Genomic DNA, 27,933 nt, shown 5'->3' on the forward strand with positions numbered 1-27,933 from the left:
TACTTTTCCAGAACACAGAGAGGAGCTGTGATCGCAGAAAACGTCCCTCCTGAACAAATTCTATGAAGACATCTAGAGACAGTAACTAAGCTCTTATGTAGTAAGAGACAGAAGAAGGTACCTGAGCAGATGACACCGGCATCTTCATAATGTTGACAGTTGTGGTTCTTCCACCCACTACTGTTGCACCGCGTCAGGTACTGTTCACTTCCTGAACAGCTCACATCATCCAGGACAATATCTCCTGTGCCTTGGCCAAACTGGGCATTGCCGGGAGCAGAAGTAGCGAATCCACAGCCCAGCTGTCTGCACACAACATTTGCATCAGCTGTATCCCAACTGTCATCACAAACTGTCCCCCAGTTTCCGTTATAGGAAACTTCAACACGCCCTGAGCATCTGTCTGAGCCGTTCACCAATCGTATTTGATAAGATCCTAAAAAGAAAGAAAGGGATTGCATATATACTAATAAGAAAGCATGGGCCACTTTTCCTGTCCTACATTTTAGACATGGAACAAATCATTGCACTGAGCCCATTAGGATACAGTGAAAGGCTATTAGATGAGACAGCTATTGGGTGAGCATACCCTGGCTCTTCTAAGACCATTGCGTGATATTTTCATTGCATTGTTTGCTGGTTGAATACAAGGCAACATTTAAGTCAAGGAGGAAGATGCTAAAGTCTATTTGTCTATGGGCTCCTCTACAGCTGAAGTTTTCTCTCCTTCCAGAGGCTTATGCCACAGTCATCATCTAATTGAGGCCTTTAGAATCTGCTTAACCATCAAGTTCAAAGCAGAGAGCAATCTCATGGTATAAGCAGGTACTATCTCTGTCCCTAGAGGGTTCACAATCTTTGTTTTTGCCCCTCAGGTGCAGCTTCTCCCTATAGTGGTCAATACCTCTCTCTGCGAGTACTGTAACACATCACTATACTGCTGTATTGTACTACTAAATGCAAAAACTGAAAATTATTTATACAGTGATTGATGAATCCTGCCTGCTTATAGTCTCCAGCATCTACTGTTATCTACTGCCTCTCTTTAGGTCAATTTCCGCAACTTTGGATATCTGCTTTAGTTAGACCTATCCTTAAGAAACCTACCCTTGATCCCCAAACACCTATAGACCTGTTTCAAATTGTTATTTTCTTTCTAAGATCTTAGAACATATTGTTTTCCTTCAGTTCTAATCGTTTGCAGAACAATCAGGCTTTAGATCTCACCACAACACCGAGACCGTCATCACTGCCGTACTGAATGAATTTTATACCCATCTGGGAAAACATAATGTGATTTTGGCCATCTCCCTCAGCCTCTCCACTGCTTTCAACCTCGTTGACCAGTCTCTTCTATTTTTCTGTTTATCTTCTCTGGGTCTGACGGGGTCGGTTCACTCTTGCTTTGCCTCCTTTCTGTCAAATCGATTGTACACTGTTGTCACTGCTGCTGACCAGTCCTCTCCATGTCCCTTGTCTTGTGGAGATTCCTCAGGGTTCTGTGCTATCCACGTTCCTTTTCAACCTGTTTCTCAGGTTTCCAACTAGCCCTATCAATCCCTCCATTAAGCCACTCTAATATTGTCTGGCACTCAGTTTAGAGTTGCTTTCTAAACACAGATTGGTACTGAATAAAGAAAAACCTCTTGTGTTGGTTTACTGGTGGGCTCTCGACACCAACCACCCCTTAAATCTTTTTGGCTCTCCTGTGACCACTGTAGAATCATTTCGGTATCTCAGCATGATTTATGATTCACAGCTTACTTTTGTACCTCAAATTTCCGGTTTCTTTGTCTTTCGAGTGCTTCATGCAATCCGTCTGTACTATCCCCGCTCCTTTTCAACCTGTTCCTCAGTCCCCTCGCAACCCTGATTGAAACCACAGGTACATCTTTCCATTTTTATGCAGATGTTATTTTAGTACTTTTTCCAACTAGCCTAATCAATCCCTCCATTAAACCACTCCAAGATTATCTGGCGCTCATTTCAGAGTGGCTTTCTAAACACAGATTGGTACTGAAAAAAAGAACAAACTCGTGTGTTGGTTTACTGGTGGGTTCTCGACGCTAACCATCCCCTTAAATCTTATTGGCTCTCCTGTAACCCTGTAGAATCATTTCGGTATCTCGACATGATATTGGATTTACAGCTTACTTTAGCCCCTCAAATTTCCAGTGTCTGTAAATCCAGTTTCTTTGTCCTTCGAGTGCTTCCGCAATCCGTCATTACTTTAGCTCTGAAATATTTCATTCCTTAATCCTTGCATTACTGAACACGAGACTTGATTACTGTAATGTTATTTACTTGGGCTCTACTCAATCAGACATCCAGAAACTGCAGTCTATCCAGAATACCGCTATTGGTTTGCTATGTCACGCTCAACGTTGCGATCATGTTTCTCCTCTATTGCAGAAATTCCACTGACTACCCATTAAGCAACTTCTTACTCTTACATTCAAAGGCTTCAGACTTGGCCTCCCTCAATGTCTGTCCTCACTCACCAATCCCTTACACTCCGCCTCGCCTTCTTTGTTCTCTCAACGATTGCCGGTTGGTTCTTTCTGCTCCCAACTTTGCCCAGCTAGAGTTCGCCAGGCATCATGCCTTTTTCTTTGCCGCCCCGTCCTCTTGGAATTCACTGCCTCTGGATATCCGTACTGACACCTCTTTCAAAAGCTTTCAAACCAAACTAAAGACATGGCTTTTCCAACAGGCCTTTGGCCTCCCTTAGTTTGAGCTTGATCTGGCCTGCAGATTTTCTCTGTAGCTCTCCCCTTTCCCTCCCCCGGGATTTATTGATTCTCTATTCCTCCCATCCTAACCCAACCTTAACCTTTTGTTATTGGGGTGTGAGTGTTCTTCTAACTTCTCTTATTCACTTTCCTGTCAATTACTGCAGTTGCTTTTGTTTTCTTTTTCTTATGTTGTTTTGAATTTATTTTTGTACTCCGCCTAGATCTGTGAGTTAGGCATAGCGGTATAGCAAATCTCAATAAACTCTAAACTATCCCAGCATAATGGTACGGCTCTCAGTGAGCTTTAAAAACAAAAGTTTTCTTATCATTATCATGTACTCTTTAACCTAAGAATTATAATCGTTAAAATAACTATATAAAGTAAATAGCAGAATTCAGCAAGCAAAATCTCTGTATCTCCACCTGACCTCTAGTTAGGTACGTAATAATCTTCTATACAGTCACCACTGAGATCCCAATTTTGCATTTCACATATTGTAAGTCGGATTCATTTTGTGTGACAGGTGTAAAAAGGGAAAATCCAGGAGGAGCAGTATTATTACCACTGAGGATCATTTGGAGAGGAGGAAACATCACTTACCAAGTATAGAACTTGCTGATAGAGAAGGTCTTGACGTAACTACAGATGAAAAGAAAAATAACACAGCAGTATAAAGAGGAGCCTTCTTATCAATACAAGACATCAATCTATTTTATATTTTTATAAAGCTAATAGTGGAAGGGCCGATCGTACTGTAACTGCCCCAACCTCCTCTTACCCCTGGGAATCCAGTGTCTCTCAGGTTCACAATCTTTAAACACGTGTATTTCAAACAACACAGTGCATTTCTATTTATTACATTGAAAAGTGAACTAACATGGCTACTATACCAGTTTACTGGGAACAAAAGCAAGCTACATTTATACCCCACATTTTCCCACCTATTTGCAGGCTCTCTGTGCACATCCATGTATTGCTGAAATGAGCAATGTTCTTATTATGCAATAGCCTGAAAATTGTTCATTACCAAAATCCTTACCCACTCTCTCATCACCTGACACTGGGACTGCTGCAACTTCCTGCTCACTAGTCTCCTGAAGAACCGTATTTCATACAGCTCTGTAAAGTTGCTCTGTTGTTAGGAGGGTTGTGAGTAATTGAACGTTGCATGATAGCTAGTTAAAGTAATATCACTGTAATCAGTTCTTCACTGTCATAAAATGTACATATGAGGTTGAGGGAATTACAGCTTCTATTTTTCCAGGGCATTCTGAATTTCATCATACTGTTGGCATGGAAGTAAACTTTTACGGGACTACTACATGCATGAAATGGGATAACACCAGGCCTCGGTCGTCCTGTCCAGGAACCGGATGCTAACCCTAGCATTAAGGACACTCAGGACTCTTCTGCATGGGAAGGCAAGAAAAGATGGGACTCCTTTGCAGGAAAACTGCAGAGTAACCCACTAGTCCCGAAAAGGCAGATAAATCCTAAATTAAAATCAAGCTCAAATCTTTCACTTACCTGAGAGCTGAGAAGCTGTTAGGATGAAAGAAAACAAATGTTAGTACTGAGTGATACAACCCAGGAAAAGTACAAATGGACCCCAGACATCTCAAGATATACATTTTCCTTGGAATTTATTTTAGAATTTGTGAGTGAAACTGTATGCAGGCAGTTAACCACTTAGGGGAAATTCTATAAATGGGAGCTACAAATTAAGTGCCCCAATCACGTGGGTTGTGATCCTATCCTATAAGAGTTACATACGCGCTTTCCTGTTCTTTCAAAGCACAATCATAATTCAGCGTCTATGCGTCTAAATTTAACCCTGCCACTTATGCCATGTAAATAGCAGGTGTAAATGCAACACTTTAATGCGTAACTTAGAACATTCTGGAAGTTGCAGTGTAAATGCTGGACACACCCACGCCCCACATTTGATCCTCTTCCTGTCGATGCATCTTTGCATTTATGCTCTAAGACAGTTGTGCGTGTAAGTTATACTAATTGAATACATTTTTGGACTGGCTTTTTGAAGTCAGAACCTTCTTCTTTACGCCTGAAATAAGCAAATGTTCAGAAAATCTGAGATTGGATACGGTGGGCGGGATTTATCTGGTTAACAGCTGTTTCCTACCCATATAAGTCTCCGCTAATATCAACCCGAAAGTGAATCAGCGGAGGGTAAGGGAGTTCACATTGATAGATGGATAACAAGAAGTTACACCTCACAAGCCAACATATTGCTCTGCTCATGGAAATATTATCAGGACTTCATCGAATTACAGCTAATTATGCATTCATTTCCTTGCAGCAGATCCTCTCTGTATCTGAATACAGTATGCACTATGTTAAATATAACATGGACACATCAACCCAGTGGATTTGTGCAGTGCTTCAGTCCCTTCTCTTTGCTGAATCAGAAGGTCACAAAGCTTCAACCTATCTTTCCATAGTAGTGAGAAGAGAACCAAAGCCTATTTAGGAACTGAAAGACCTTCTTTGAAAATGCACAATTGCCTTTGTAAGACAAGTTCTTTTCCAAACAAGAAATACTTTTCCAGAACACAGAGAGGAGCTGTGATCGCAGAAAATGTCCCTCCTGAACAAATTCTACAAAGACATCTAGAAACAGTAACTAAGCTCTTATGTAGTAAGAGACAGAAGAAGGTACCTGAGCAGATGACACCGGCATCTTCATAATGTTGACAGTTGTGGTTCTTCCACCCACTACTGTTGCACCGCGTCAGGTACTGTTCACTTCCTGAACAGCTCACATCATCCAGGACAATATCTCCTGTGCCTTGGCCAAACTGGGCATTGCCGGGAGCAGAAGTAGCGAATCCACAGCCCAGCTGTCTGCACACAACATTTGCATCAGCTGTATCCCACCTGTCATCACAAACTGTCCCCCAGTTTCCGTTATAGGAAACTTCAACACGCCCTGAGCATCTGTCTGAGCCGTTCACCAATCGTATTTGATAAGATCCTAAAAAGAAAGAAAGGGATTGCATATATACTAATAAGAAAGCATGGGCCACTTTTCCTGTCCTACATTTTAGACATGGAACAAATCATTGCACTGAGCCCATTAGGATACAGTGAAAGGCTATTAGATGAGACAGCTATTGGGTGAGCATACCCTGGCTCTTCTAAGACCATTGCGTGATATTTTCATTGCATTGTTTGCTGGTTGAATACAAGGCAACATTTAAGTCAAGGAGGAAGATGCTAAAGTCTATTTGTCTATGGGCTCCTCTACAGCTGAAGTTTTCTCTCCTTCCAGAGGCTTATGCCACAGTCATCATCTAATTGAGGCCTTTAGAATCTGCTTAACCATCAAGTTCAAAGCAGAGAGCAATCTCATGGTATAAGCAGGTACTATCTCTGTCCCTAGAGGGTTCACAATCTTTGTTTTTGCCCCTCAGGTGCAGCTTCTCCCTATAGTGGTCAATACCTCTCTCTGCGAGTACTGTAACACATCACTATACTGCTGTATTGTACTACTAAATGCAAAAACTGAAAATTATTTATACAGTGATTGATGAATCCTGCCTGCTTATAGTCTCCAGCATCTACTGTTATCTACTGCCTCTCTTTAGGTCAATTTCCGCAACTTTGGATATCTGCTTTAGTTAGACCTATCCTTAAGAAACCTACCCTTGATCCCCAAACACCTATAGACCTGTTTCAAATTGTTATTTTCTTTCTAAGATCTTAGAACATATTGTTTTCCTTCAGTTCTAATCGTTTGCAGAACAATCAGGCTTTAGATCTCACCACAACACCGAGACCGTCATCACTGCCGTACTGAATGAATTTTATACCCATCTGGGAAAACATAATGTGATTTTGGCCATCTCCCTCAGCCTCTCCACTGCTTTCAACCTCGTTGACCAGTCTCTTCTATTTTTCTGTTTATCTTCTCTGGGTCTGACGGGGTCGGTTCACTCTTGCTTTGCCTCCTTTCTGTCAAATCGATTGTACACTGTTGTCACTGCTGCTGACCAGTCCTCTCCATGTCCCTTGTCTTGTGGAGATTCCTCAGGGTTCTGTGCTATCCACGTTCCTTTTCAACCTGTTTCTCAGGTTTCCAACTAGCCCTATCAATCCCTCCATTAAGCCACTCTAATATTGTCTGGCACTCAGTTTAGAGTTGCTTTCTAAACACAGATTGGTACTGAATAAAGAAAAACCTCTTGTGTTGGTTTACTGGTGGGCTCTCGACACCAACCACCCCTTAAATCTTTTTGGCTCTCCTGTGACCACTGTAGAATCATTTCGGTATCTCAGCATGATTTATGATTCACAGCTTACTTTTGTACCTCAAATTTCCGGTTTCTTTGTCTTTCGAGTGCTTCATGCAATCCGTCTGTACTATCCCCGCTCCTTTTCAACCTGTTCCTCAGTCCCCTCGCAACCCTGATTGAAACCACAGGTACATCTTTCCATTTTTATGCAGATGTTATTTTAGTACTTTTTCCAACTAGCCTAATCAATCCCTCCATTAAACCACTCCAAGATTATCTGGCGCTCATTTCAGAGTGGCTTTCTAAACACAGATTGGTACTGAAAAAAAGAACAAACTCGTGTGTTGGTTTACTGGTGGGTTCTCGACGCTAACCATCCCCTTAAATCTTATTGGCTCTCCTGTAACCCTGTAGAATCATTTCGGTATCTCGACATGATATTGGATTTACAGCTTACTTTAGCCCCTCAAATTTCCAGTGTCTGTAAATCCAGTTTCTTTGTCCTTCGAGTGCTTCCGCAATCCGTCATTACTTTAGCTCTGAAATATTTCATTCCTTAATCCTTGCATTACTGAACACGAGACTTGATTACTGTAATGTTATTTACTTGGGCTCTACTCAATCAGACATCCAGAAACTGCAGTCTATCCAGAATACCGCTATTGGTTTGCTATGTCACGCTCAACGTTGCGATCATGTTTCTCCTCTATTGCAGAAATTCCACTGACTACCCATTAAGCAACTTCTTACTCTTACATTCAAAGGCTTCAGACTTGGCCTCCCTCAATGTCTGTCCTCACTCACCAATCCCTTACACTCCGCCTCGCCTTCTTTGTTCTCTCAACGATTGCCGGTTGGTTCTTTCTGCTCCCAACTTTGCCCAGCTAGAGTTCGCCAGGCATCATGCCTTTTTCTTTGCCGCCCCGTCCTCTTGGAATTCACTGCCTCTGGATATCCGTACTGACACCTCTTTCAAAAGCTTTAAAACCAAACTAAAGACATGGCTTTTCCAACAGGCCTTTGGCCTCCCTTAGTTTGAGCTTGATCTGGCCTGCAGATTTTCTCTGTAGCTCTCCCCTTTCCCTACCCCGGGATTTATTGATTCTCTATTCCCCCCATTCTAACCCAACCTTAACCTTTTGTTATTGGGGTGTGAGTGTTCTTCTAACTTCTCTTATTCACTTTCCTGTCAATTACTGCAGTTGCTTTTGTTTTCTTTTTCTTATGTTGTTTTGAATTTATTTTTGTACTCCGCCTAGATCTGTGAGTTAGGCATAGCGGTATAGCAAATCTCAATAAACTCTAAACTATCCCAGCATAATGGTACGGCTCTCAGTGAGCTTTAAAAACAAAAGTTTTCTTATCATTATCATGTACTCTTTAACCTAAGAATTATAATCGTTAAAATAACTATATAAAGTAAATAGCAGAATTCAGCAAGCAAAATCTCTGTATCTCCACCTGACCTCTAGTTAGGTACGTAATAATCTTCTATACAGTCACCACTGAGATCCCAATTTTGCATTTCACATATTGTAAGTCGGATTCATTTTGTGTGACAGGTGTAAAAAGGGAAAATCCAGGAGGAGCAGTATTATTACCACTGAGGATCATTTGGAGAGGAGGAAACATCACTTACCAAGTATAGAACTTGCTGATAGAGAAGGTCTTGACGTAACTACAGATGAAAAGAAAAATAACACAGCAGTATAAAGAGGAGCCTTCTTATCAATACAAGACATCAATCTATTTTATATTTTTATAAAGCTAATAGTGGAAGGGCCGATCGTACTGTAACTGCCCCAACCTCCTCTTACCCCTGGGAATCCAGTGTCTCTCAGGTTCACAATCTTTAAACACGTGTATTTCAAACAACACAGTGCATTTCTATTTATTACATTGAAAAGTGAACTAACATGGCTACTATACCAGTTTACTGGGAACAAAAGCAAGCTACATTTATACCCCACATTTTCCCACCTATTTGCAGGCTCTCTGTGCACATCCATGTATTGCTGTTGGCATGGAAGTAAACTTTTACGGGACTACTACATGCATGAAATGGGATAACACCAGGCCTCGGTCGTCCTGTCCAGGAACCGGATGCTAACCCTAGCATTAAGGACACTCAGGACTCTTCTGCATGGGAAGGCAAGAAAAGATGGGACTCCTTTGCAGGAAAACTGCAGAGTAACCCACTAGTCCCGAAAAGGCAGATAAATCCTAAATTAAAATCAAGCTCAAATCTTTCACTTACCTGAGAGCTGAGAAGCTGTTAGGATGAAAGAAAACAAATGTTAGTACTGAGTGATACAACCCAGGAAAAGTACAAATGGACCCCAGACATCTCAAGATATACATTTTCCTTGGAATTTATTTTAGAATTTGTGAGTGAAAATTGAACTCAATAAAATCCAGCCGTGACGGTGAGTGTTTGATTTAAATACTGGCTCCTCTGGGTGTTTATTCCCTGTGGTATCCGGATAACGGTTGGCTCTCAATGTCTGTGTCTAACATGGCCGACAGTGGTATTCTAATTGGTACCAGATACCTAACCGGTTAATGTTATGCTAACTTTATGCAGGCAGTTAACCACGTAGGGGAAATTCTATAAATGGGAGCTACAAATTAAGTGCCCCAATCACGTGGGTTGTGATCCTATCCTATAAGAGTTACATACGCGCTTTCCTGTTCTTTCAAAGCACAATCATAATTCAGCGTCTATGCGTCTAAATTTAACCCTGCCACTTATGCCATGTAAATAGCAGGTGTAAATGCAACACTTTAATGCGTAACTTAGAACATTCTGGAAGTTGCAGTGTAAATGCTGGACACACCCACGCCCCACATTTGATCCTCTTCCTGTCGATGCATCTTTGCATTTATGCTCTAAGACAGTTGTGCGTGTAAGTTATACTAATTGAATACATTTTTGGACTGGCTTTTTGAAGTCAGAACCTTCTTCTTTACGCCTGAAATAAGCAAATGTTCAGAAAATCTGAGATTGGATACGGTGGGCGGGATTTATCTGGTTAACAGCTGTTTCCTACCCATATAAGTCTCCGCTAATATCAACCCGAAAGTGAATCAGCGGAGGGTAAGGGAGTTCACATTGATAGATGGATAACAAGAAGTTACACCTCACAAGCCAACATATTGCACTGCTCATGGAAATATTATCAGGACTTCATCGAATTACAGCTAATTATGCATTCATTTCCTTGCAGCAGATCCTCTCTGTATCTGAATACAGTATGCACTATGTTAAATATAACATGGACACATCAACCCAGTGGATTTGTGCAGTGCTTCAGTCCCTTCTCTTTGCTGAATCAGAAGGTCACAAAGCTTCAACCTATCTTTCCATAGTAGTGAGAAGAGAACCAAAGCCTATTTAGGAACTGAAAGACCTTCTTTGATAATGCACAATTGCCTTTGTAAGACAAGTTCTTTTCCAAACAAGAAATACTTTTCCAGAACACAGAGAGGAGCTGTGATCGCAGAAAATGTCCCTCCTGAACAAATTCTACAAAGACATCTAGAAACAGTAACTAAGCTCTTATGTAGTAAGAGACAGAAGAAGGTACCTGAGCAGATGACACCGGCATCTTCATAATGTTGACAGTTGTGGTTCTTCCACCCACTACTGTTGCACCGCGTCAGGTACTGTTCACTTCCTGAACAGCTCACATCATCCAGGACAATATCTCCTGTGCCTTGGCCAAACTGGGCATTGCCGGGAGCAGAAGTAGCGAATCCACAGCCCAGCTGTCTGCACACAACATTTGCATCAGCTGTATCCCACCTGTCATCACAAACTGTCCCCCAGTTTCCGTTATAGGAAACTTCAACACGCCCTGAGCATCTGTCTGAGCCGTTCACCAATCGTATTTGATAAGATCCTAAAAAGAAAGAAAGGGATTGCATATATACTAATAAGAAAGCATGGGCCACTTTTCCTGTCCTACATTTTAGACATGGAACAAATCATTGCACTGAGCCCATTAGGATACAGTGAAAGGCTATTAGATGAGACAGCTATTAGGTGAGCATACCCTGGCTCTTCTAAGACCATTGCGTGATATTTTCATTGCATTGTTTGCTGGTTGAATACAAGGCAACATTTAAGTCAAGGAGGAAGATGCTAAAGTCTATTTGTCTATGGGCTCCTCTACAGCTGAAGTTTTCTCTCCTTCCAGAGGCTTATGCCACAGTCATCATCTAATTGAGGCCTTTAGAATCTGCTTAACCATCAAGTTCAAAGCAGAGAGCAATCTCATGGTATAAGCAGGTACTATCTCTGTCCCTAGAGGGTTCACAATCTTTGTTTTTGCCCCTCAGGTGCAGCTTCTCCCTATAGTGGTCAATACCTCTCTCTGCGAGTACTGTAACACATCACTATACTGCTGTATTGTACTACTAAATGCAAAAACTGAAAATTATTTATACAGTGATTGATGAATCCTGCCTGCTTATAGTCTCCAGCATCTACTGTTATCTACTGCCTCTCTTTAGGTCAATTTCCGCAACTTTGGATATCTGCTTTAGTTAGACCTATCCTTAAGAAACCTACCCTTGATCCCCAAACACCTATAGACCTGTTTCAAATTGTTATTTTCTTTCTAAGATCTTAGAACATATTGTTTTCCTTCAGTTCTAATCGTTTGCAGAACAATCAGGCTTTAGATCTCACCACAACACCGAGACCGTCATCACTGCCGTACTGAATGAATTTTATACCCATCTGGGAAAACATAATGTGATTTTGGCCATCTCCCTCAGCCTCTCCACTGCTTTCAACCTCGTTGACCAGTCTCTTCTATTTTTCTGTTTATCTTCTCTGGGTCTGACGGGGTCGGTTCACTCTTGCTTTGCCTCCTTTCTGTCAAATCGATTGTACACTGTTGTCACTGCTGCTGACCAGTCCTCTCCATGTCCCTTGTCTTGTGGAGATTCCTCAGGGTTCTGTGCTATCCACGTTCCTTTTCAACCTGTTTCTCAGGTTTCCAACTAGCCCTATCAATCCCTCCATTAAGCCACTCTAATATTGTCTGGCACTCAGTTTAGAGTTGCTTTCTAAACACAGATTGGTACTGAATAAAGAAAAACCTCGTGTGTTGGTTTACTGGTGGGCTCTCGACACCAACCACCCCTTAAATCTTTTTGGCTCTCCTGTGACCACTGTAGAATCATTTCGGTATCTCAGCATGATTTATGATTCACAGCTTACTTTTGTACCTCAAATTTCCGGTTTCTTTGTCTTTCGAGTGCTTCATGCAATCCGTCTGTACTATCCCCGCTCCTTTTCAACCTGTTCCTCAGTCCCCTCGCAACCCTGATTGAAACCACAGGTACATCTTTCCATTTTTATGCAGATGTTATTTTAGTACTTTTTCCAACTAGCCTAATCAATCCCTCCATTAAACCACTCCAAGATTATCTGGCGCTCATTTCAGAGTGGCTTTCTAAACACAGATTGGTACTGAAAAAAAAAACAAACTCGTGTGTTGGTTTACTGGTGGGTTCTCGACGCTAACCATCCCCTTAAATCTTATTGGCTCTCCTGTAACCCTGTAGAATCATTTCGGTATCTCGACATGATATTGGATTTACAGCTTACTTTAGCCCCTCAAATTTCCAGTGTCTGTAAATCCAGTTCTTTGTCCTTCGAGTGCTTCCGCAATCCGTCATTACTTTAGCTCTGAAATATTTCATTCCTTAATCCTTGCATTACTGAACACGAGAGTTGATTACTGTAATGTTATTTACTTGGGCTCTACTCAATCAGACATCCAGAAACTGCAGTCTATCCAGAATACCGCTATTGGTTTGCTATGTCACGCTCAACGTTGCGATCATGTTTCTCCTCTATTGCAGAAATTCCACTGACTACCCATTAAGCAACTTCTTACTCTTACATTCAAAGGCTTCAGACTTGGCCTCCCTCAATGTCTGTCCTCACTCACCAATCCCTTACACTCCGCCTCGCCTTCTTTGTTCTCTCAACGATTGCCGGTTGGTTCTTTCTGCTCCCAACTTTGCCCAGCTAGAGTTCGCCAGGCATCATGCCTTTTTCTTTGCCGCCCCGTCCTCTTGGAATTCACTGCCTCTGGATATCCGTACTGACACCTCTTTCAAAAGCTTTAAAACCAAACTAAAGACATGGCTTTTCCAACAGGCCTTTGGCCTCCCTTAGTTTGAGCTTGATCTGGCCTGCAGATTTTCTCTGTAGCTCTCCCCTTTCCCTACCCCGGGATTTATTGATTCTCTATTCCCCCCATTCTAATCCAACCTTAACCTTTTGTTATTGGGGTGTGAGTGTTCTTCTAACTTTTCTTATTCACTTTCCTGTCAATTACTGCAGTGGCTTTTGTTTTCTTTTTCTTATGTTGTTTTGAATTTATTTTTGTACTCCGCCTAGATCTGTGAGTTAGGCATAGCGGTATAGCAAATCTCAATAAACTCTAAACTATCCCAGCATAATGGTACGGCTCTCAGTGAGCTTTAAAAACAAAATTTTCTTATCATGTACTCTTTAGCCTAAGAATTATAATCGTTAAAATAACTATATAAAGTAAATAGCAGAATTCAGCAAGCAAAATCTCTGTATCTCCACCTGACCTCTAGTTAGGTACGTAATAATCTTCTATACAGTCACCACTGAGATCCCAATTTTGCATTTCACATATTGTAAGTCGGATTCATTTTGTGTGACAGGTGTAAAAAGGGAAAATCCAGGAGGAGCAGTATTATTACCACTGAGGATCATTTGGAGAGGAGGAAACATCACTTACCAAGTATAGAACTTGCTGATAGAGAAGGTCTTGACGTAACTACAGATGAAAAGAAAAATAACACAGCAGTATAAAGAGGAGCCTTCTTATCAATACAAGACATCAATCTATTTTATATTTTTATAAAGCTAATAGTGGAAGGGCCGATCGTACTGTAACTGCCCCAACCTCCTCTTACCCCTGGGAATCCAGTGTCTCTCAGGTTCACAATCTTTAAACACGTGTATTTCAAACAACACAGTGCATTTCTATTTATTACATTGAAAAGTGAACTAACATGGCTACTATACCAGTTTACTGGGAACAAAAGCAAGCTACATTTATACCCCACATTTTCCCACCTATTTGCAGGCTCTCTGTGCACATCCATGTATTGCTGTTGGCATGGAAGTAAACTTTTACGGGACTACTACATGCATGAAATGGGATAACACCAGGCCTCGGTCGTCCTGTCCAGGAACCGGATGCTAACCCTAGCATTAAGGACACTCAGGACTCTTCTGCATGGGAAGGCAAGAAAAGATGGGACTCCTTTGCAGGAAAACTGCAGAGTAACCCACTAGTCCCGAAAAGGCAGATAAATCCTAAATTAAAATCAAGCTCAAATCTTTCACTTACCTGAGAGCTGAGAAGCTGTTAGGATGAAAGAAAACAAATGTTAGTACTGAGTGATACAACCCAGGAAAAGTACAAATGGACCCCAGACATCTCAAGATATACATTTTCCTTGGAATTTATTTTAGAATTTGTGAGTGAAAATTGAACTCAATAAAATCCAGCCGTGACGGTGAGTGTTTGATTTAAATACTGGCTCCTCTGGGTGTTTATTCCCTGTGGTATCCGGATAACGGTTGGCTCTCAATGTCTGTGTCTAACATGGCCGACAGTGGTATTCTAATTGGTACCAGATACCTAACCGGTTAATGTTATGCTAACTTTATGCAGGCAGTTAACCACGTAGGGGAAATTCTATAAATGGGAGCTACAAATTAAGTGCCCCAATCACGTGGGTTGTGATCCTATCCTATAAGAGTTACATACGCGCTTTCCTGTTCTTTCAAAGCACAATCATAATTCAGCGTCTATGCGTCTAAATTTAACCCTGCCACTTATGCCATGTAAATAGCAGGTGTAAATGCAACACTTTAATGCGTAACTTAGAACATTCTGGAAGTTGCAGTGTAAATGCTGGACACACCCACGCCCCACATTTGATCCTCTTCCTGTCGATGCATCTTTGCATTTATGCTCTAAGACAGTTGTGCGTGTAAGTTATACTAATTGAATACATTTTTGGACTGGCTTTTTGAAGTCAGAACCTTCTTCTTTACGCCTGAAATAAGCAAATGTTCAGAAAATCTGAGATTGGATACGGTGGGCGGGATTTATCTGGTTAACAGCTGTTTCCTACCCATATAAGTCTCCGCTAATATCAACCCGAAAGTGAATCAGCGGAGGGTAAGGGAGTTCACATTGATAGATGGATAACAAGAAGTTACACCTCACAAGCCAACATATTGCTCTGCTCATGGAAATATTATCAGGACTTCATCGAATTACAGCTAATTATGCATTCATTTCCTTGCAGCAGATCCTCTCTGTATCTGAATACAGTATGCACTATGTTAAATATAACATGGACACATCAACCCAGTGGATTTGTGCAGTGCTTCAATCCCTTCTCTTTGCTGAATCAGAAGGTCACAAAGCTTCAACCTATCTTTCCATAGTAGTGAGAAGAGAACCAAAGCCTATTTAGGAACTGAAAGACCTTCTTTGAAAATGCACAATTGCCTTTGTAAGACAAGTTCTTTTCCAAACAAGAAATACTTTTCCAGAACACAGAGAGGAGCTGTGATCGCAGAAAATGTCCCTCCTGAACAAATTCTACAAAGACATCTAGAAACAGTAACTAAGCTCTTATGTAGTAAGAGACAGAAGAAGGTACCTGAGCAGATGACACCGGCATCTTCATAATGTTGACAGTTGTGGTTCTTCCACCCACTACTGTTGCACCGCGTCAGGTACTGTTCACTTCCTGAACAGCTCACATCATCCAGGACAATATCTCCTGTGCCTTGGCCAAACTGGGCATTGCCGGGAGCAGAAGTAGCGAATCCACAGCCCAGCTGTCTGCACACAACATTTGCATCAGCTGTATCCCAACTGTCATCACAAACTGTCCCCCAGTTTCCGTTATAGGAAACTTCAACACGCCCTGAGCATCTGTCTGAGCCGTTCACCAATCGTATTTGATAAGATTCTAAAAAGAAAGAAAGGGATTGCATATATACTAATAAGAAAGCATGGGCCACTTTTCCTGTCCTACATTTTAGACATGGAACAAATCATTGCACTGAGCCCATTAGGATACAGTGAAAGGCTATTAGATGAGACAGCTATTGGGTGAGCATACCCTGGCTCTTCTAAGACCATTGCATGATATTTTCATTGCATAGTTTGCTGGTTGAATACAAGGCAACATTTAAGTCAAGGAGGAAGATGCTAAAGTCTATTAGTCTATGGGCTCCTCTACAGCTGAAGTTTTCTCTCCTTCCAGAGGCTTATGCCACAGTCATCATCTAATTGAGGCCCTTAGAATCTGCTTAACCATCAAGTTCAAAGCAGAGAGCAATCTCATGGTATAAGCAGGTACTATCTCTGTCCCTAGAGGGTTCACAATCTTTGTTTTTGCCCCTCATGTGCAGCTTCTCCCTATAGTGGTCAATACCTTTCTCTGCGAGTACTGTAACACATCACTATACTGCTGTATTGTACTACTAAATGCAAAAACTGAAAATTATTTATACAGTGATTGATGAATCCTGCCTGCTTATAGTCTCCAGCATCTACTGTTATCTACTGCCTCTCTTTAGGTCAATTTCCGCAACTTTGGATATCTGCTTTAGTTAGACCTATCCTTAAGAAACCTACCCTTGATCCCCAAACACCTATAGACCTGTTTCAAATTGTTATTTTCTGTCTAAGATCTTAGAACATATTGTTTTCCTTCAGTTCTAATCATTTGCAGAACAATCAGGCTTTAGTTCTCACCACAACACCGAGACCGTCATCACTGCCGTACTGAATGAATTTTATACCCATCTGGGAAAACATAATGTGATTTTGGCCATCTCCCTCAGCCTCTCCACTGCTTTCAACCTCGTTGACCAGTCTCTTCTATTTTTCTGTTTATCTTCTCTGGGTCTGACGGGGTCGGTTCACTCTTGCTTTGCCTCCTTTCTGTCAAATCGATTGTACACTGTTGTCACTGCTGCTGACCAGTCCTCTCCATGTCCCTTGTCTTGTGGAGATTCCTCAGGGTTCTGTGCTATCCACGTTCCTTTTCAACCTGTTTCTCAGGTTTCCAACTAGCCCTATCTATCCCTACATTAAGCCACTCTAATATTGTCTGGCGCTCAGTTTAGAGTTGCTTTCTAAACACAGATTGGTACTGAATAAAGAAAAACCTCGTGTGTTGGTTTACTGGTGGGCTCTCGACACCAACCACCCCTTAAATCTTTTTGGCTCTCCTGTGACCACTGTAGAATCATTTTGGTATCTCAGCATGATTTATGATTCACAGCTTACTTTTGTACCTCAAATTTCCGGTTTCTTTGTCTTTCGAGTGCTTCATGCAATCCGTCTGTACTATCCCCGCTCCTTTTCAACCTGTTCCTCAGTCCCCTCGCAACCCTGATTGAAACCACAGGTACATCTTTCCATTTTTATGCAGATGTTATTTTAGTACTTTTTCCAACTAACCTAATCAATCCCTCCATTAAACACTCCAAGATTAACTGGCGCTCATTTCAGAGTGGCTTTCTAAACACAGATTGGTACTGAAAAAAAGAACAAACTCGTGTGTTGGTTTACTGGTGGGTTCTCGACGCTAACCATCCCCTTAAATCTTATTGGCTCTCCTGTAACCCTGTAGAATCATTTCGGTATCGCGACATGATATTGGATTTACAGCTTACTTTAGCCCCTCAAATTTCCAGTGTCTGTAAATCCAGTTTCTTTGTCCTTCGAGTGCTTCCGCAATCCGTCATTACTTTAGCTCTGAAATATTTCATTCCTTAATCCTTGCATTACTGAACACGAGAGTTGATTACTGTAATGTTATTTACTTGGGCTCTACTCAATCAGACATCCAGAAACTGCAGTCTATCCAGAATACCGCTATTGGTTTGCTATGTCACGCTCAACGTTGCGATCATGTTTCTCCTCTATTGCAGAAATTCCACTGACTACCCATTAAGCAACTTCTTACTCTTACATTCAAAGGCTTCAGACTTGGCCTCCCTCAATGTCTGTCCTCACTCACCAATCCCTTACACTCCGCCTCGCCTTCTTTGTTCTCTCAACGATTGCCGGTTGGTTCTTTCTGCTCCCAACTTTGCCCAGCTAGAGTTCACCAGGCATCATGCCTTTTTCTTTGCCGCCCCGTCCTCTTGGAACTCACTGCCTCTGGATATCCGTAATGACACTCTTTCAAAAGCTTTAAAACCAAACTAAAGACATGGCTTTTCCAATAGGCCTTTGGCCTCCCTTAGTTTGAGCTTGATCTGGCCTGCCGATTTTCTCCGTAGCTCTCCCCTTTCCCTCCCCCCTCTTCCCTTCCCCGGGATTTATTGATTCTCTATTCCCCCCATTCTAACCTAACCTTAACCTTTTGTTATTGGGGTGTGAGTGTTCTTCTAACTTCTCTTATTCACTTTCCTGACAATTACTGCAGTTGCTTTTGTTTTCTTTTTCTTATGTTGTTTTGAATTTATTTTTGTACTCCGCCTAGATCTGTGAGTTAGGCATAGCGGTATAGCAAATCTCAATAAACTCTAAACTATCCCAGCATAATGGTACGGCTCTCAGTGAGCTTTAAAAACCAAAGTTTTCTTTTCATTATCATGTACTCTTTAACCTAAGAATTATAATCGTTAAAATAACTATATAAAGTAAATAGCAGAATTCAGCAAGCAGAATCTCTGTATCTCCACCTGATCTCTAGTTAGGTACGTAATAACCTTTATACCTTTCAGGAAATCTAGATTGCCCCTATTTGACTGATTGTACATTTGTCCTTTAGATTGTAAGCTCCTTTGAGCATGGACTGTCCTTTTATGTTAAATTGTACAGCGCTGCGTAACCCTAGTAGCGCTTTAGAAATGTCAAGTAGTAGTAATAATCTTCTATACAATCACCACTGAGATCCCAATTTTGCATTTCACATATTGTAAGTCGGATTCATTTTGTGTGACAGGTGTAAAAAGGGAAAATCCAGGAGGAGCAGTATTATTACCACTGAGGATCATTTGGAGAGGAGGAAACATCACTTACCAAGTATAGAACTTGCTGATAGAGAAGGTCTTGACGTAACTACAGATGAAAAGAAAAATAACACAGCAGTATAAAGAGGAGCCTTCTTATCAATACAAGACATCAATCTATTTTATATTTTTATAAAGCTAATAGTGGAAGGGCCGATCGTACTGTAACTGCCCCAACCTCCTCTTACCCCTGGGAATCCAGTGTCTCTCAGGTTCACAATCTTTAAACACGTGTATTTCAAACAACACAGTGCATTTCTATTTATTACATTGAAAAGTGAACTAACATGGCTACTATACCAGTTTACTGGGAACAAAAGCAAGCTACATTTATACCCCACATTTTCCCACCTATTTGCAGGCTCTCTGTGCACATCCATGTATTGCTGAAATGAGCAATGTTCTTATTATGCAATAGCCTGAAAATTGTTCATTACCAAAATCCTTACCCACTCTCTCATCACCTGACACTGGGACTGCTGCAACTTCCTGCTCACTAGTCTCCTGAAGAACCGTATTTCATACAGCTCTGTAAAGTTGCTCTGTTGTTAGGAGGGTTGTGAGTAATTGAACTTTGCATGATAGCTAGTTAAAGTAATATCACTGTAATCCGTTCTTCACTGTCATAAAATGTACGTGTGAGGTTGAGGGAATTACAGCTTCTATTTTTCCAGGGCATTCTGAATTTCATCATACTGTTTGCATCATAGGCGCCCGGTATAAGAGGCTTGGACAGGCTAAGCCTCCCCTGCTGTCCTCTGAGAGGTTTAAATTGTTGATTTACCTCCATCCTCACAGCAGGAGCTGCAGTGAAAGCCCTCTAGCCTTGTGTAACCAATTGTAGAAATTGGTTTATGGTTTGTTTACCTTACTGTTGGGAGAGCAGGGGGAGGGGAGGGTTGGCTGGGTTGCCAGGGAGATATTTAAGGAGGATGACTTCCTGACCTGCACTGAGAACAGATAGCAGCAGAATCGGACAACCAGACAACAAAGGTAGAAAAGATCATTTTATTTTCATTATAGTGTTTGGAATATGTCCACTTTGAGAATCAGGTGCTCAGCATTAAAAGTTTATATTTATTTACTTATTTATGGCATTTTATCCCACATTAAACATGAATTAGGGTGTTTTGTGGCTCTACATGAGAATTGTGATGATATGATCCCTTGTTTCATATTGTTGACGGTCTGCATTTTCCGTTTGGGTGGTATATTGGTGTATTAGGTTCTGCCCAGTGTAATATTTCTGGTACAGTAAGGTTCTGAGTGTGTTTTTGCACATAGTTGTGCATAGTGTTTTGCAGTTGAGCGATTGTGCTTAGAATATGCTTTGAGCAACCACTTTATTCTTTGACATATGATACATATCTAATATCTAAATTTAATAAAAGGTATTAATTGTGACTTTTATTTTTATTTATTTATTGTTTTTCTGTGTGTTATCAGACAATTATGGATTTAAGCTCCACCCCTGGCCCCACCCTAGCCCCACCCCCTTTAGCATCCCCAAACAGTTGGGCCACCGACCGCCTATGGTTTGCATGGAAGTAAACTTTTACAGGACTACTACATGCATGAAATGGGATAACACCAGGCCTCGGTCGTCCTGTCCAGGAACCGGATGCTAACCCTAGCATTAAGGACACTCAGGACTCTTCTGCATGGGAAGGCAAGAAAAGATGGGACTCCTTTGCAGGAAAACTGCAGAGTAACCCACTAGTCCCGAAAAGGCAGATAAATCCTAAATTAAAATCAAGCTCAAATCTTTCACTTACCTGCGAGCTGAGAAGCTGTTAAAATGAAAGAAAATAAAGTGTTAGTACTGAGTAGTACAACGTAGGAAAAGTATAGACAGACTTCAGACATCTCAAGATAAACAATTTCCTTGTTCACTGGAAAATTGAATTAATAGTCATTAAGCTATGCTGTGTATGATGTTCAGCATATTTTGGGGATTTTGCTCTTGTGCTTTTGGCAGGTAGTCTTAATTTAAGAACTGAGGCAGGCGCTTTGCGCCGAAATATGGCCCATGTCGGGTCATTGTGTGATTGATCCACGCTGTGCAAATAAAGCGAAGTTACTTTCCTGTAGCAGGTATTCTCCGAGGACAGCAGGCTGATTGTTCTCACGATTGGGTGACGTCCGACGGCAGCCCCAGATCAGAAGATCTTCCTAGCAATAAAGTTTGCTAGCCCCCGCGTGGACATACGCGAACCGCGCATGCAAGACCATCTTCCCGCCTGTATCGCGAGCGTGCTCCTCAGTACAGTAGAAAACAAAAGACAAGGGAAGACACAACTCCAAAGGGGAGGAGGGCGGGTTTGTGAGAACAATCAGCCTGTCCTCGGAGAATACCTGCTACAGGTAAGTAACTTCGCTTTCTCCAAGGACAAGCAGGCTGCTTGTTCTCACGATTGGGGTATCCCTAGCACCCAGGCTCACTCAAAACAACAACATTGGTCAATTGGACCTCGCAACGGTGAGGACATAAATGAGATTGACCTAAATAGAACCAACTAACTGAGAGTGCAGCCTGGAACAGAATAAAACTGGGCCTAGGGGGGTGAAGTTGAATTCTAAATCCCAAACAGATTCTGCAGCACCGACTACCCGAACTGACTGTCACATCGGGTATCCTGCTGTAGGCAGTAATGAGATGTGAATGTTGTATAAATATAGTACAGGCCTGAGGCCTACTACCCAGCTTTGGGACCTGCTGGAAGAGGTTGGCCCAGCCTAAGGGGCTGCTGGGAAAGACAGGCCAAGGAAGAATTAATTGAGATTAAAAGAGCATTTTCTAACTGTGACATTAGTTTGATAGCTTGGAGTGATGAAAATAGATTCTGACCACAGAGATAGCAGGGAGGGACCTGGTGCCAGGTGCATGAAAAAAAAGCAGAAGTGAGAAAGAACATGGTGGTCAAAGAAAACTGGCCATCTGCCGGAAAAAGGTGGGGGATTTTTTCCAAGGGTAAAATTATTGAAATCTGTGGTTAGTGTAATAAAAAACTGTCATCCAGCCACCTGGGCCATCTGCGCAAAAGTAGTTTTTTAGAACTTCATAGAACTCAATGTAAATCAAGAGTATAAATATGGCTGACAGCCTCTTTGTAGGGGGACAGTCCGAGACCAGAGGTTGACCTGTATCACCCGGTCAAAGATCTCCCCATAAGAATATTGTATTCTTATAACTCAATGCCTCACATATAAACTGGCTTTGGTGAGTAATAAATCTTATAATTGAACCTGTCTCTAAATCTCTCTGTTTCTTACTTATGGGTAATTTGTTACAATATAAGAGATCTGATATAGACAAGGAAAAGGGTTAACTAGAATAAAATGACAGTCCTTCTGGGTTTGTCTGGGCAATTCACATCCCCAAGAAGACCCCTGACAGAGCTGGAAGATCATAGTAAGTTGCTCTATGAACTTCTACTGTACTAGGTAACATTTATGGTCCATGGTTAATCCGTTTTCAATGGAACTCAAAGGATTCAAAGATTGGAGTCAGATGAAATTGGTAATAGCCTTCCCTGTAAATTTAGGGCATATAAAAGCCCACATTAATTCAATGTGTGGACAGATGACCACGTCACAGCCTTGCAAATCTCTTCAATAGTGGCTGACTTCAAGTGGGCCACTAACGCTGCCTTGGCTCTAGCACTATGAGCCGTGACATGACCCTCAAGAGTCAGCCCAGCTTGGGCGTAAGTGAAGGATATGCAATCTGCTAGCCAATTTGAGATGGTGCTTTTCCTGACAGACACTCCTCTTCTGTTGGGATCAAAAGAAACAAACATTTGGGCGGACTGTCTGAATGGGCGTGTCCACTCCAGATAGAAGGCCAATGCTCGCTTGCAGTCCAATGTGTGCAACTGATGTTCAGCAGGGCGGGTATGAGGACGGGGAACGAATGTTGGCAAGACAATTGACTGGTTCAGATGGAACTCCGACACCACCTTTGGCAAGAAATTAGGGTGAGTGCGGAGGACTACTCTGTTATGATGAAATTTAGTATAAGGAGCATGAGCTACCAAGGCTTGAAGCTCACTGACTTTACGAGCTGAAGTGACTGCCACCAAAAAAATGATCTTCCAGGTCAAGTACTTCAGATGGCAGGAGTTAGTGGCTCAAAATGAGGTTTCATCAGCTGGGTGAGAACGACATTGAGATCCCATGACACTTAAGAGGCTTGATAGGGGGCTTTGACAAAAGCAAACCTCTCACAAAGCGAACAACTAAAGGCTGTCCCGAGATAGGCTTACCCTCCACACGATAATGAAAAGCACTAATTGCGCTAAGGTGAACCCATACAGAGTTGGTCTTGAGACCAGACTCGGACAAGTGCAGAAGGTATTCAAACAGGGTCTGTGTAGGACAAGAACGAGGATCTAGGGCCTTGCTGTCACACCAGACGGCAAACCTCTTCCATTTGAAAGAATAACACTTCTTTGTGGAATCTTTTCTGGAAGCAAGCAAGACTCGAGAGACACCCTCAGAAAGACCCAAGGAGGCAAAGTCTACACTCTCAACATCCAGGCCATGAGAGCCAGACACTGGAGGTTGGGATGCAGAAGCCCCCCCTCGTTCTAAGTGATGAGGGTTGGAAAACACTCCAATCTCCACGGTTCTTCGGAGGACAACTCCAGAAGAAGAGGAAACCAGATCTGATGCGGCCAGAAGGGAGCGATCAGAATCATGGTTCCACAATCCTGCTTGAGTTTCAGCAAAGTCTTCCCAACCAAGGGTATGGGAGGATACGCTTACAGGAGGCCCTTCCCCCAATGAAGGAGAAAGGCATCTGACGCTAGTCTGCCATAGGCCTGAAGTCTGGAGCAGAACTGAGGGACCTTGTGGTTGATCTGAGTGGCAAAAAGATCCACCAAGGGGGTGCCCCACGCTTGAAAGATCTTGCGTACTACTCTCGAGTTGAGAGACCACTCATGAGGTTGCATTATCCTGCTCAACCTGTCGGCCTGACTGTTGTTTACGCCTGCCAGATACGTGGCTTGGAGAAACATGCCGTGATGGCGAGCCCAAAGCCACATCCTGACGGCTTCCTGACACAGGGGGCGAGATCTGGTGCCCCCCTGCTTGTTGATGTAGAACATAGCAACCTGATTGTCTGTCTGAATTTGAATAATTTGATGAGACAGCCGATCTCTGAAAGCCTTTAGCACGTTCCAGACCGCTCACAACTCCAGGAGATTGATCTGAAAACCTGTTTCCTGGAGGGACCAACTCCCTTGAGTGTGAAGCCCACTGACATGAGCTCCCCACCCCAGGAGAGATGCATCCGTCGTCAGCACTTTTTGCGGCTGAGGAATTTGAAAGGGATGTCCCAGGGTCAAATTGGAGCGAATTGTCCACCAATGCAGGGAGGTGAGAAACTCGTGGACAGTTGGATCACGTCCTCTAGATTCCCCACAGCCTGAAACCACTGGGAAGCTAGGGTCCATTGAGCTGATCGCATGTGAACTGTGGAGGCCATGTGGCTGAGCAATCTCTACATCTGCTGAGCTGTGATCTGCTGAGATGCTCGAACCCAGGAAACAAGGGACGTAAGATTGTCTGTCCTCATCTCAGGAAGGTAGGCATGAGCAGTCTGGGAGTCTAGCAGAGCTCCTATAAATTCGAGTCTTTGTACTGGAAGAAGATGGGACTTTGGATAATTTATCACAAACCCTAGTAGCTGCAGGAGTTGAATAGTCATCTGCATGGACTGTGGAGCTCCTGCCTCCGAGGTGTTCTTTACCAGCTAATTGTCGAGATAAGGGAACACATGCACTCCCAGCCTGCGTAGAGATGCCGCCACGACTGCCAGACATTTTGTGAACACCCTGGGCGCAGAGGCGAGACCAAATGGTAGCACACAGTACTGCAAATGCTGTGTTCCCAGACGGAATCGAAGATACTGTCTGTGAGCTGGCAGTATTGGGATGTGAGTATAAGCATCCTGAATCATGGGAAGAAGGGTGCCCAGGGAAAGCATCCTGAACTTTTCTCGGACCAGATATTTGTTCAGGGCACTTAGGTCTAGGATGGGACGCATCCCACCCTGTTTTCTTTTCCACAAGGAAGTACCTGGAATAGAATCCCAGCCCTTCCTGCCCCGGTGGCACGGGCTCGACCGCATTGGCGCTGAGAAGGGCGGAGAGTTCCTCTGCAAGTACCTGTCTGTGCTGGAAGATGAAGGACTGAACTCCTGGTGGGCAATTTGGAGGTTTGGAGATCAAATTGAGGGAGTATCCTAGCTGGACTATTTGGAGAACCCACCGGTCGAAGGTTACAAGAGGCTACCTTTGGTGAAAAAACTTTAACCTCCCTCCTACTGGCAGATCGTCTGGCATGGACACTTTTATATCGGCTATGCTCGCCTGGAGCCAGTCAAAAGCCCGTCCCTTGCTTTTGCTGGGGAGCTGCAGGGGCCTGTGGAGGCGCACGCTGTTGACGTGAACGAGCACGCTGGGGCTTAGCCTGGGCAGGCTGGCGAGAAGGTGGATTGTACCTACGCCTATTAGAAGCATAAGGAACATTCCTCCTTCCCCCATAAAAACATCTACCTGAAGAGGTAGATACTGAAGGCGTCCGGTGGGAGAGCTTGTCGAATGCGGTGTCCAGCTAGTGGAGCTGTTCTACCACCTGTTCGACCCGCTCACCAAAAATGTTATCCCCCTGGCAAGGAGCATCCGCAATCCGCTGCTGGACTCTATTCTCCAGGTCAGAAGCATGCAGCCATGAGAGTCTGCACATCACTATACCTTGAGCAGCGGCCCTGGACGCAACATCAAAAGTGTCGTAAACACCCCTGTACAGGAATTTTCGACATGCCTTCAGCTGCCTGACCACCTGCTGAAAAGGCTTGGCCTGCTCCGATGGGAGCTTATCGACCAAGTCCGTCAGCTGCCGCACATTGTTCCGCAAGTGGATGCTCGTGTAGAGCTGATACGACTGGATCTTGGACATGAGCATAGCAGAATGGTAGGCCTTCCTCCAAAAGAGTCCAGAGTCCTAGACTCCTGCCCCGGGGGCGCCGAGGCGTAATCCCTAGTACTCTTGACTTTCTTGAGAGCCAGATCCACAACTCCAGAGTCATGAGGCAACTGGGTCTTCATTAACTTCGGGTCCCCATGGATCCGATACTGGGACTCAATCTTTTTGGGGATACTGGGATTACTTAAGGGTTTCATCCAGTTCGCCAACAATGTCTGCTTCAGGACATTATGAAGGGGAACAGTGGACGACTCCTTAGGTGGCGAAGGATAGTCCAGGACCTCGAACATCTCAGCCCTGGGCTCATCCTCAGTAACCACGGGGAAGGGAATGGTCGTAGACATTTCCCGGACAAATGACGAGAAAGACAGACTCTCAGGGGAGAAAGCTTTCTTTCTGGCGAAGGAGTGGGATCAGAAGGAAGACCACAAGACTCCTCAAGAGAAATATCTGGGGTCTTCCTCTGACTCCCACGAGGCCTCACCTTCGGTATCGGACACCAGTTCACGAACTTCGGTCCGAAGCCAAGCCCGTCTCGACGCCGAGGAACTAAGTCCTCTATGGCGATGTCGAGAAGAAGACTCCCTCGCCGCCAGCGATGAAGCTCCCTCCAGCGACGTTGACGGGGAGTCAACTTGGGTGGCCGCGGACGTCAATGCTGCAAGCGGTACCGGCATCGCAGTCTTCACCACGGGCGGGGAGCCAACCACCGCATCTCTCAACGGTACCAATGGCGCAAGCACCGGCGGTACCAGAGCAGAAGGTCACAGCAGTCCTTCCAGAATCCCCGGAAGTATGGCTTGGAGGCGCTCGTCTAGATTGTCCATCGAGCAAGGCTGTGGGGCCGGTACTGGCGACGATAACAGAATCTGTCTGGGGCACGGAGGCGGTACCGGGCTGGCTGGAGAAGAGTGCATCGACACCTCCTGAATGGAGGGTGAGCAGTTCTCCCGGTGTCGACGCTTTCCGGGTGCAAATTCCCTCGGCGCCCTGGAGCTCTCGGTACCATGACAGGAAGGTGACCGATTATGGTGCTTCTTCGCCTTCGCTTGAAGCACGTCAGCAGTACCTCCTGGTACCGACGAGGAGGACGAGGAATCCACACGTCTCCTTGGGGCCGGGTCCGAAGAAGGGCGGTCCCGGGGGGGGGGTCTGTACCGCAGGAGCCCTCGAGGCAGGTGGAGACCCACTCGATGGCTCACTGCTACCAGCATGGGATCTCTGGACAGCCATCACCTGCGCTCCGGACATTGATGCACCCTCTGATGCCGACATCGATACCGGTGATGACCTCGGTACCGCTGGCTCCGTCGACGTCGAAGGACCGGACTGGGCTCCGAACAACAAGTTCCACTGAGCAGATCTCGCCACCTGGGTCCTCTTTTTCAGCTGAAGACACAACGTGCAGGCGTTGGGACGATGGCAAGCCCCCAAATACTGAAGACACAAGATGTGCCTATCAGTGAGTGAGATTGTCCAGCTGCACCGCGTGCACTTCTTGAAGCCACTGGCAGGCTTCGAGGACATGGGCGGAAAAATCACGCCGGCAAGGTCAAAATTCGTGATTGTGCCGAAAACAGACACCAAAAAGGGGAAAAACCCGCACGGGTGGCCAAAATGGACGCTCACGACAAAGAAAGGAAACTTACGGGGGAAAACTAAAGACATAAGGGAAACTTTTTTTTTAAAGAGAAGAACACAAGCGAACTCGTAAACACACCGAAACTCGGCGAAAAAGACAAAGAAACACGGCGAAAACGCAGCGGGGGCCTCTCTGGGACACAGAACCGCTGTAAAACAGCCATCCTGAGCTGCGGAAAAGAAGAG

At 43.7% G+C, this 27,933-nt stretch overlaps 1 protein-coding gene across 1 annotated transcript in view; it reads right to left on the reverse strand.

Annotated features, from left to right (window-relative positions):
- Positions 1-27,933, reverse strand: part of DMBT1 (deleted in malignant brain tumors 1) — a 116,695-nt gene that overhangs the window by 24,921 nt on the left and 63,841 nt on the right. The window contains exons 7-18 of the mRNA XM_030202576.1: positions 20,889-20,903; positions 19,124-19,162; positions 15,735-16,049; positions 14,405-14,419; positions 13,787-13,825; positions 10,580-10,894; positions 9,250-9,264; positions 8,632-8,670; positions 5,417-5,731; positions 4,264-4,278; positions 3,337-3,375; positions 122-436 (exon numbers count right to left, since the gene is read on the reverse strand). Of these exons, the coding sequence (XP_030058436.1) occupies positions 122-436; positions 3,337-3,375; positions 4,264-4,278; positions 5,417-5,731; positions 8,632-8,670; positions 9,250-9,264; positions 10,580-10,894; positions 13,787-13,825; positions 14,405-14,419; positions 15,735-16,049; positions 19,124-19,162; positions 20,889-20,903 (1,476 nt within the window). The remainder of the gene's footprint in view (positions 1-121; positions 437-3,336; positions 3,376-4,263; positions 4,279-5,416; positions 5,732-8,631; positions 8,671-9,249; positions 9,265-10,579; positions 10,895-13,786; positions 13,826-14,404; positions 14,420-15,734; positions 16,050-19,123; positions 19,163-20,888; positions 20,904-27,933) is intronic.

The sequence above is a fragment of the Microcaecilia unicolor genome, chromosome 5, assembly GCF_901765095.1.
Source record: "Microcaecilia unicolor chromosome 5, aMicUni1.1, whole genome shotgun sequence".
Classification (NCBI taxonomy): Eukaryota; Metazoa; Chordata; class Amphibia; order Gymnophiona; family Siphonopidae; genus Microcaecilia; species Microcaecilia unicolor.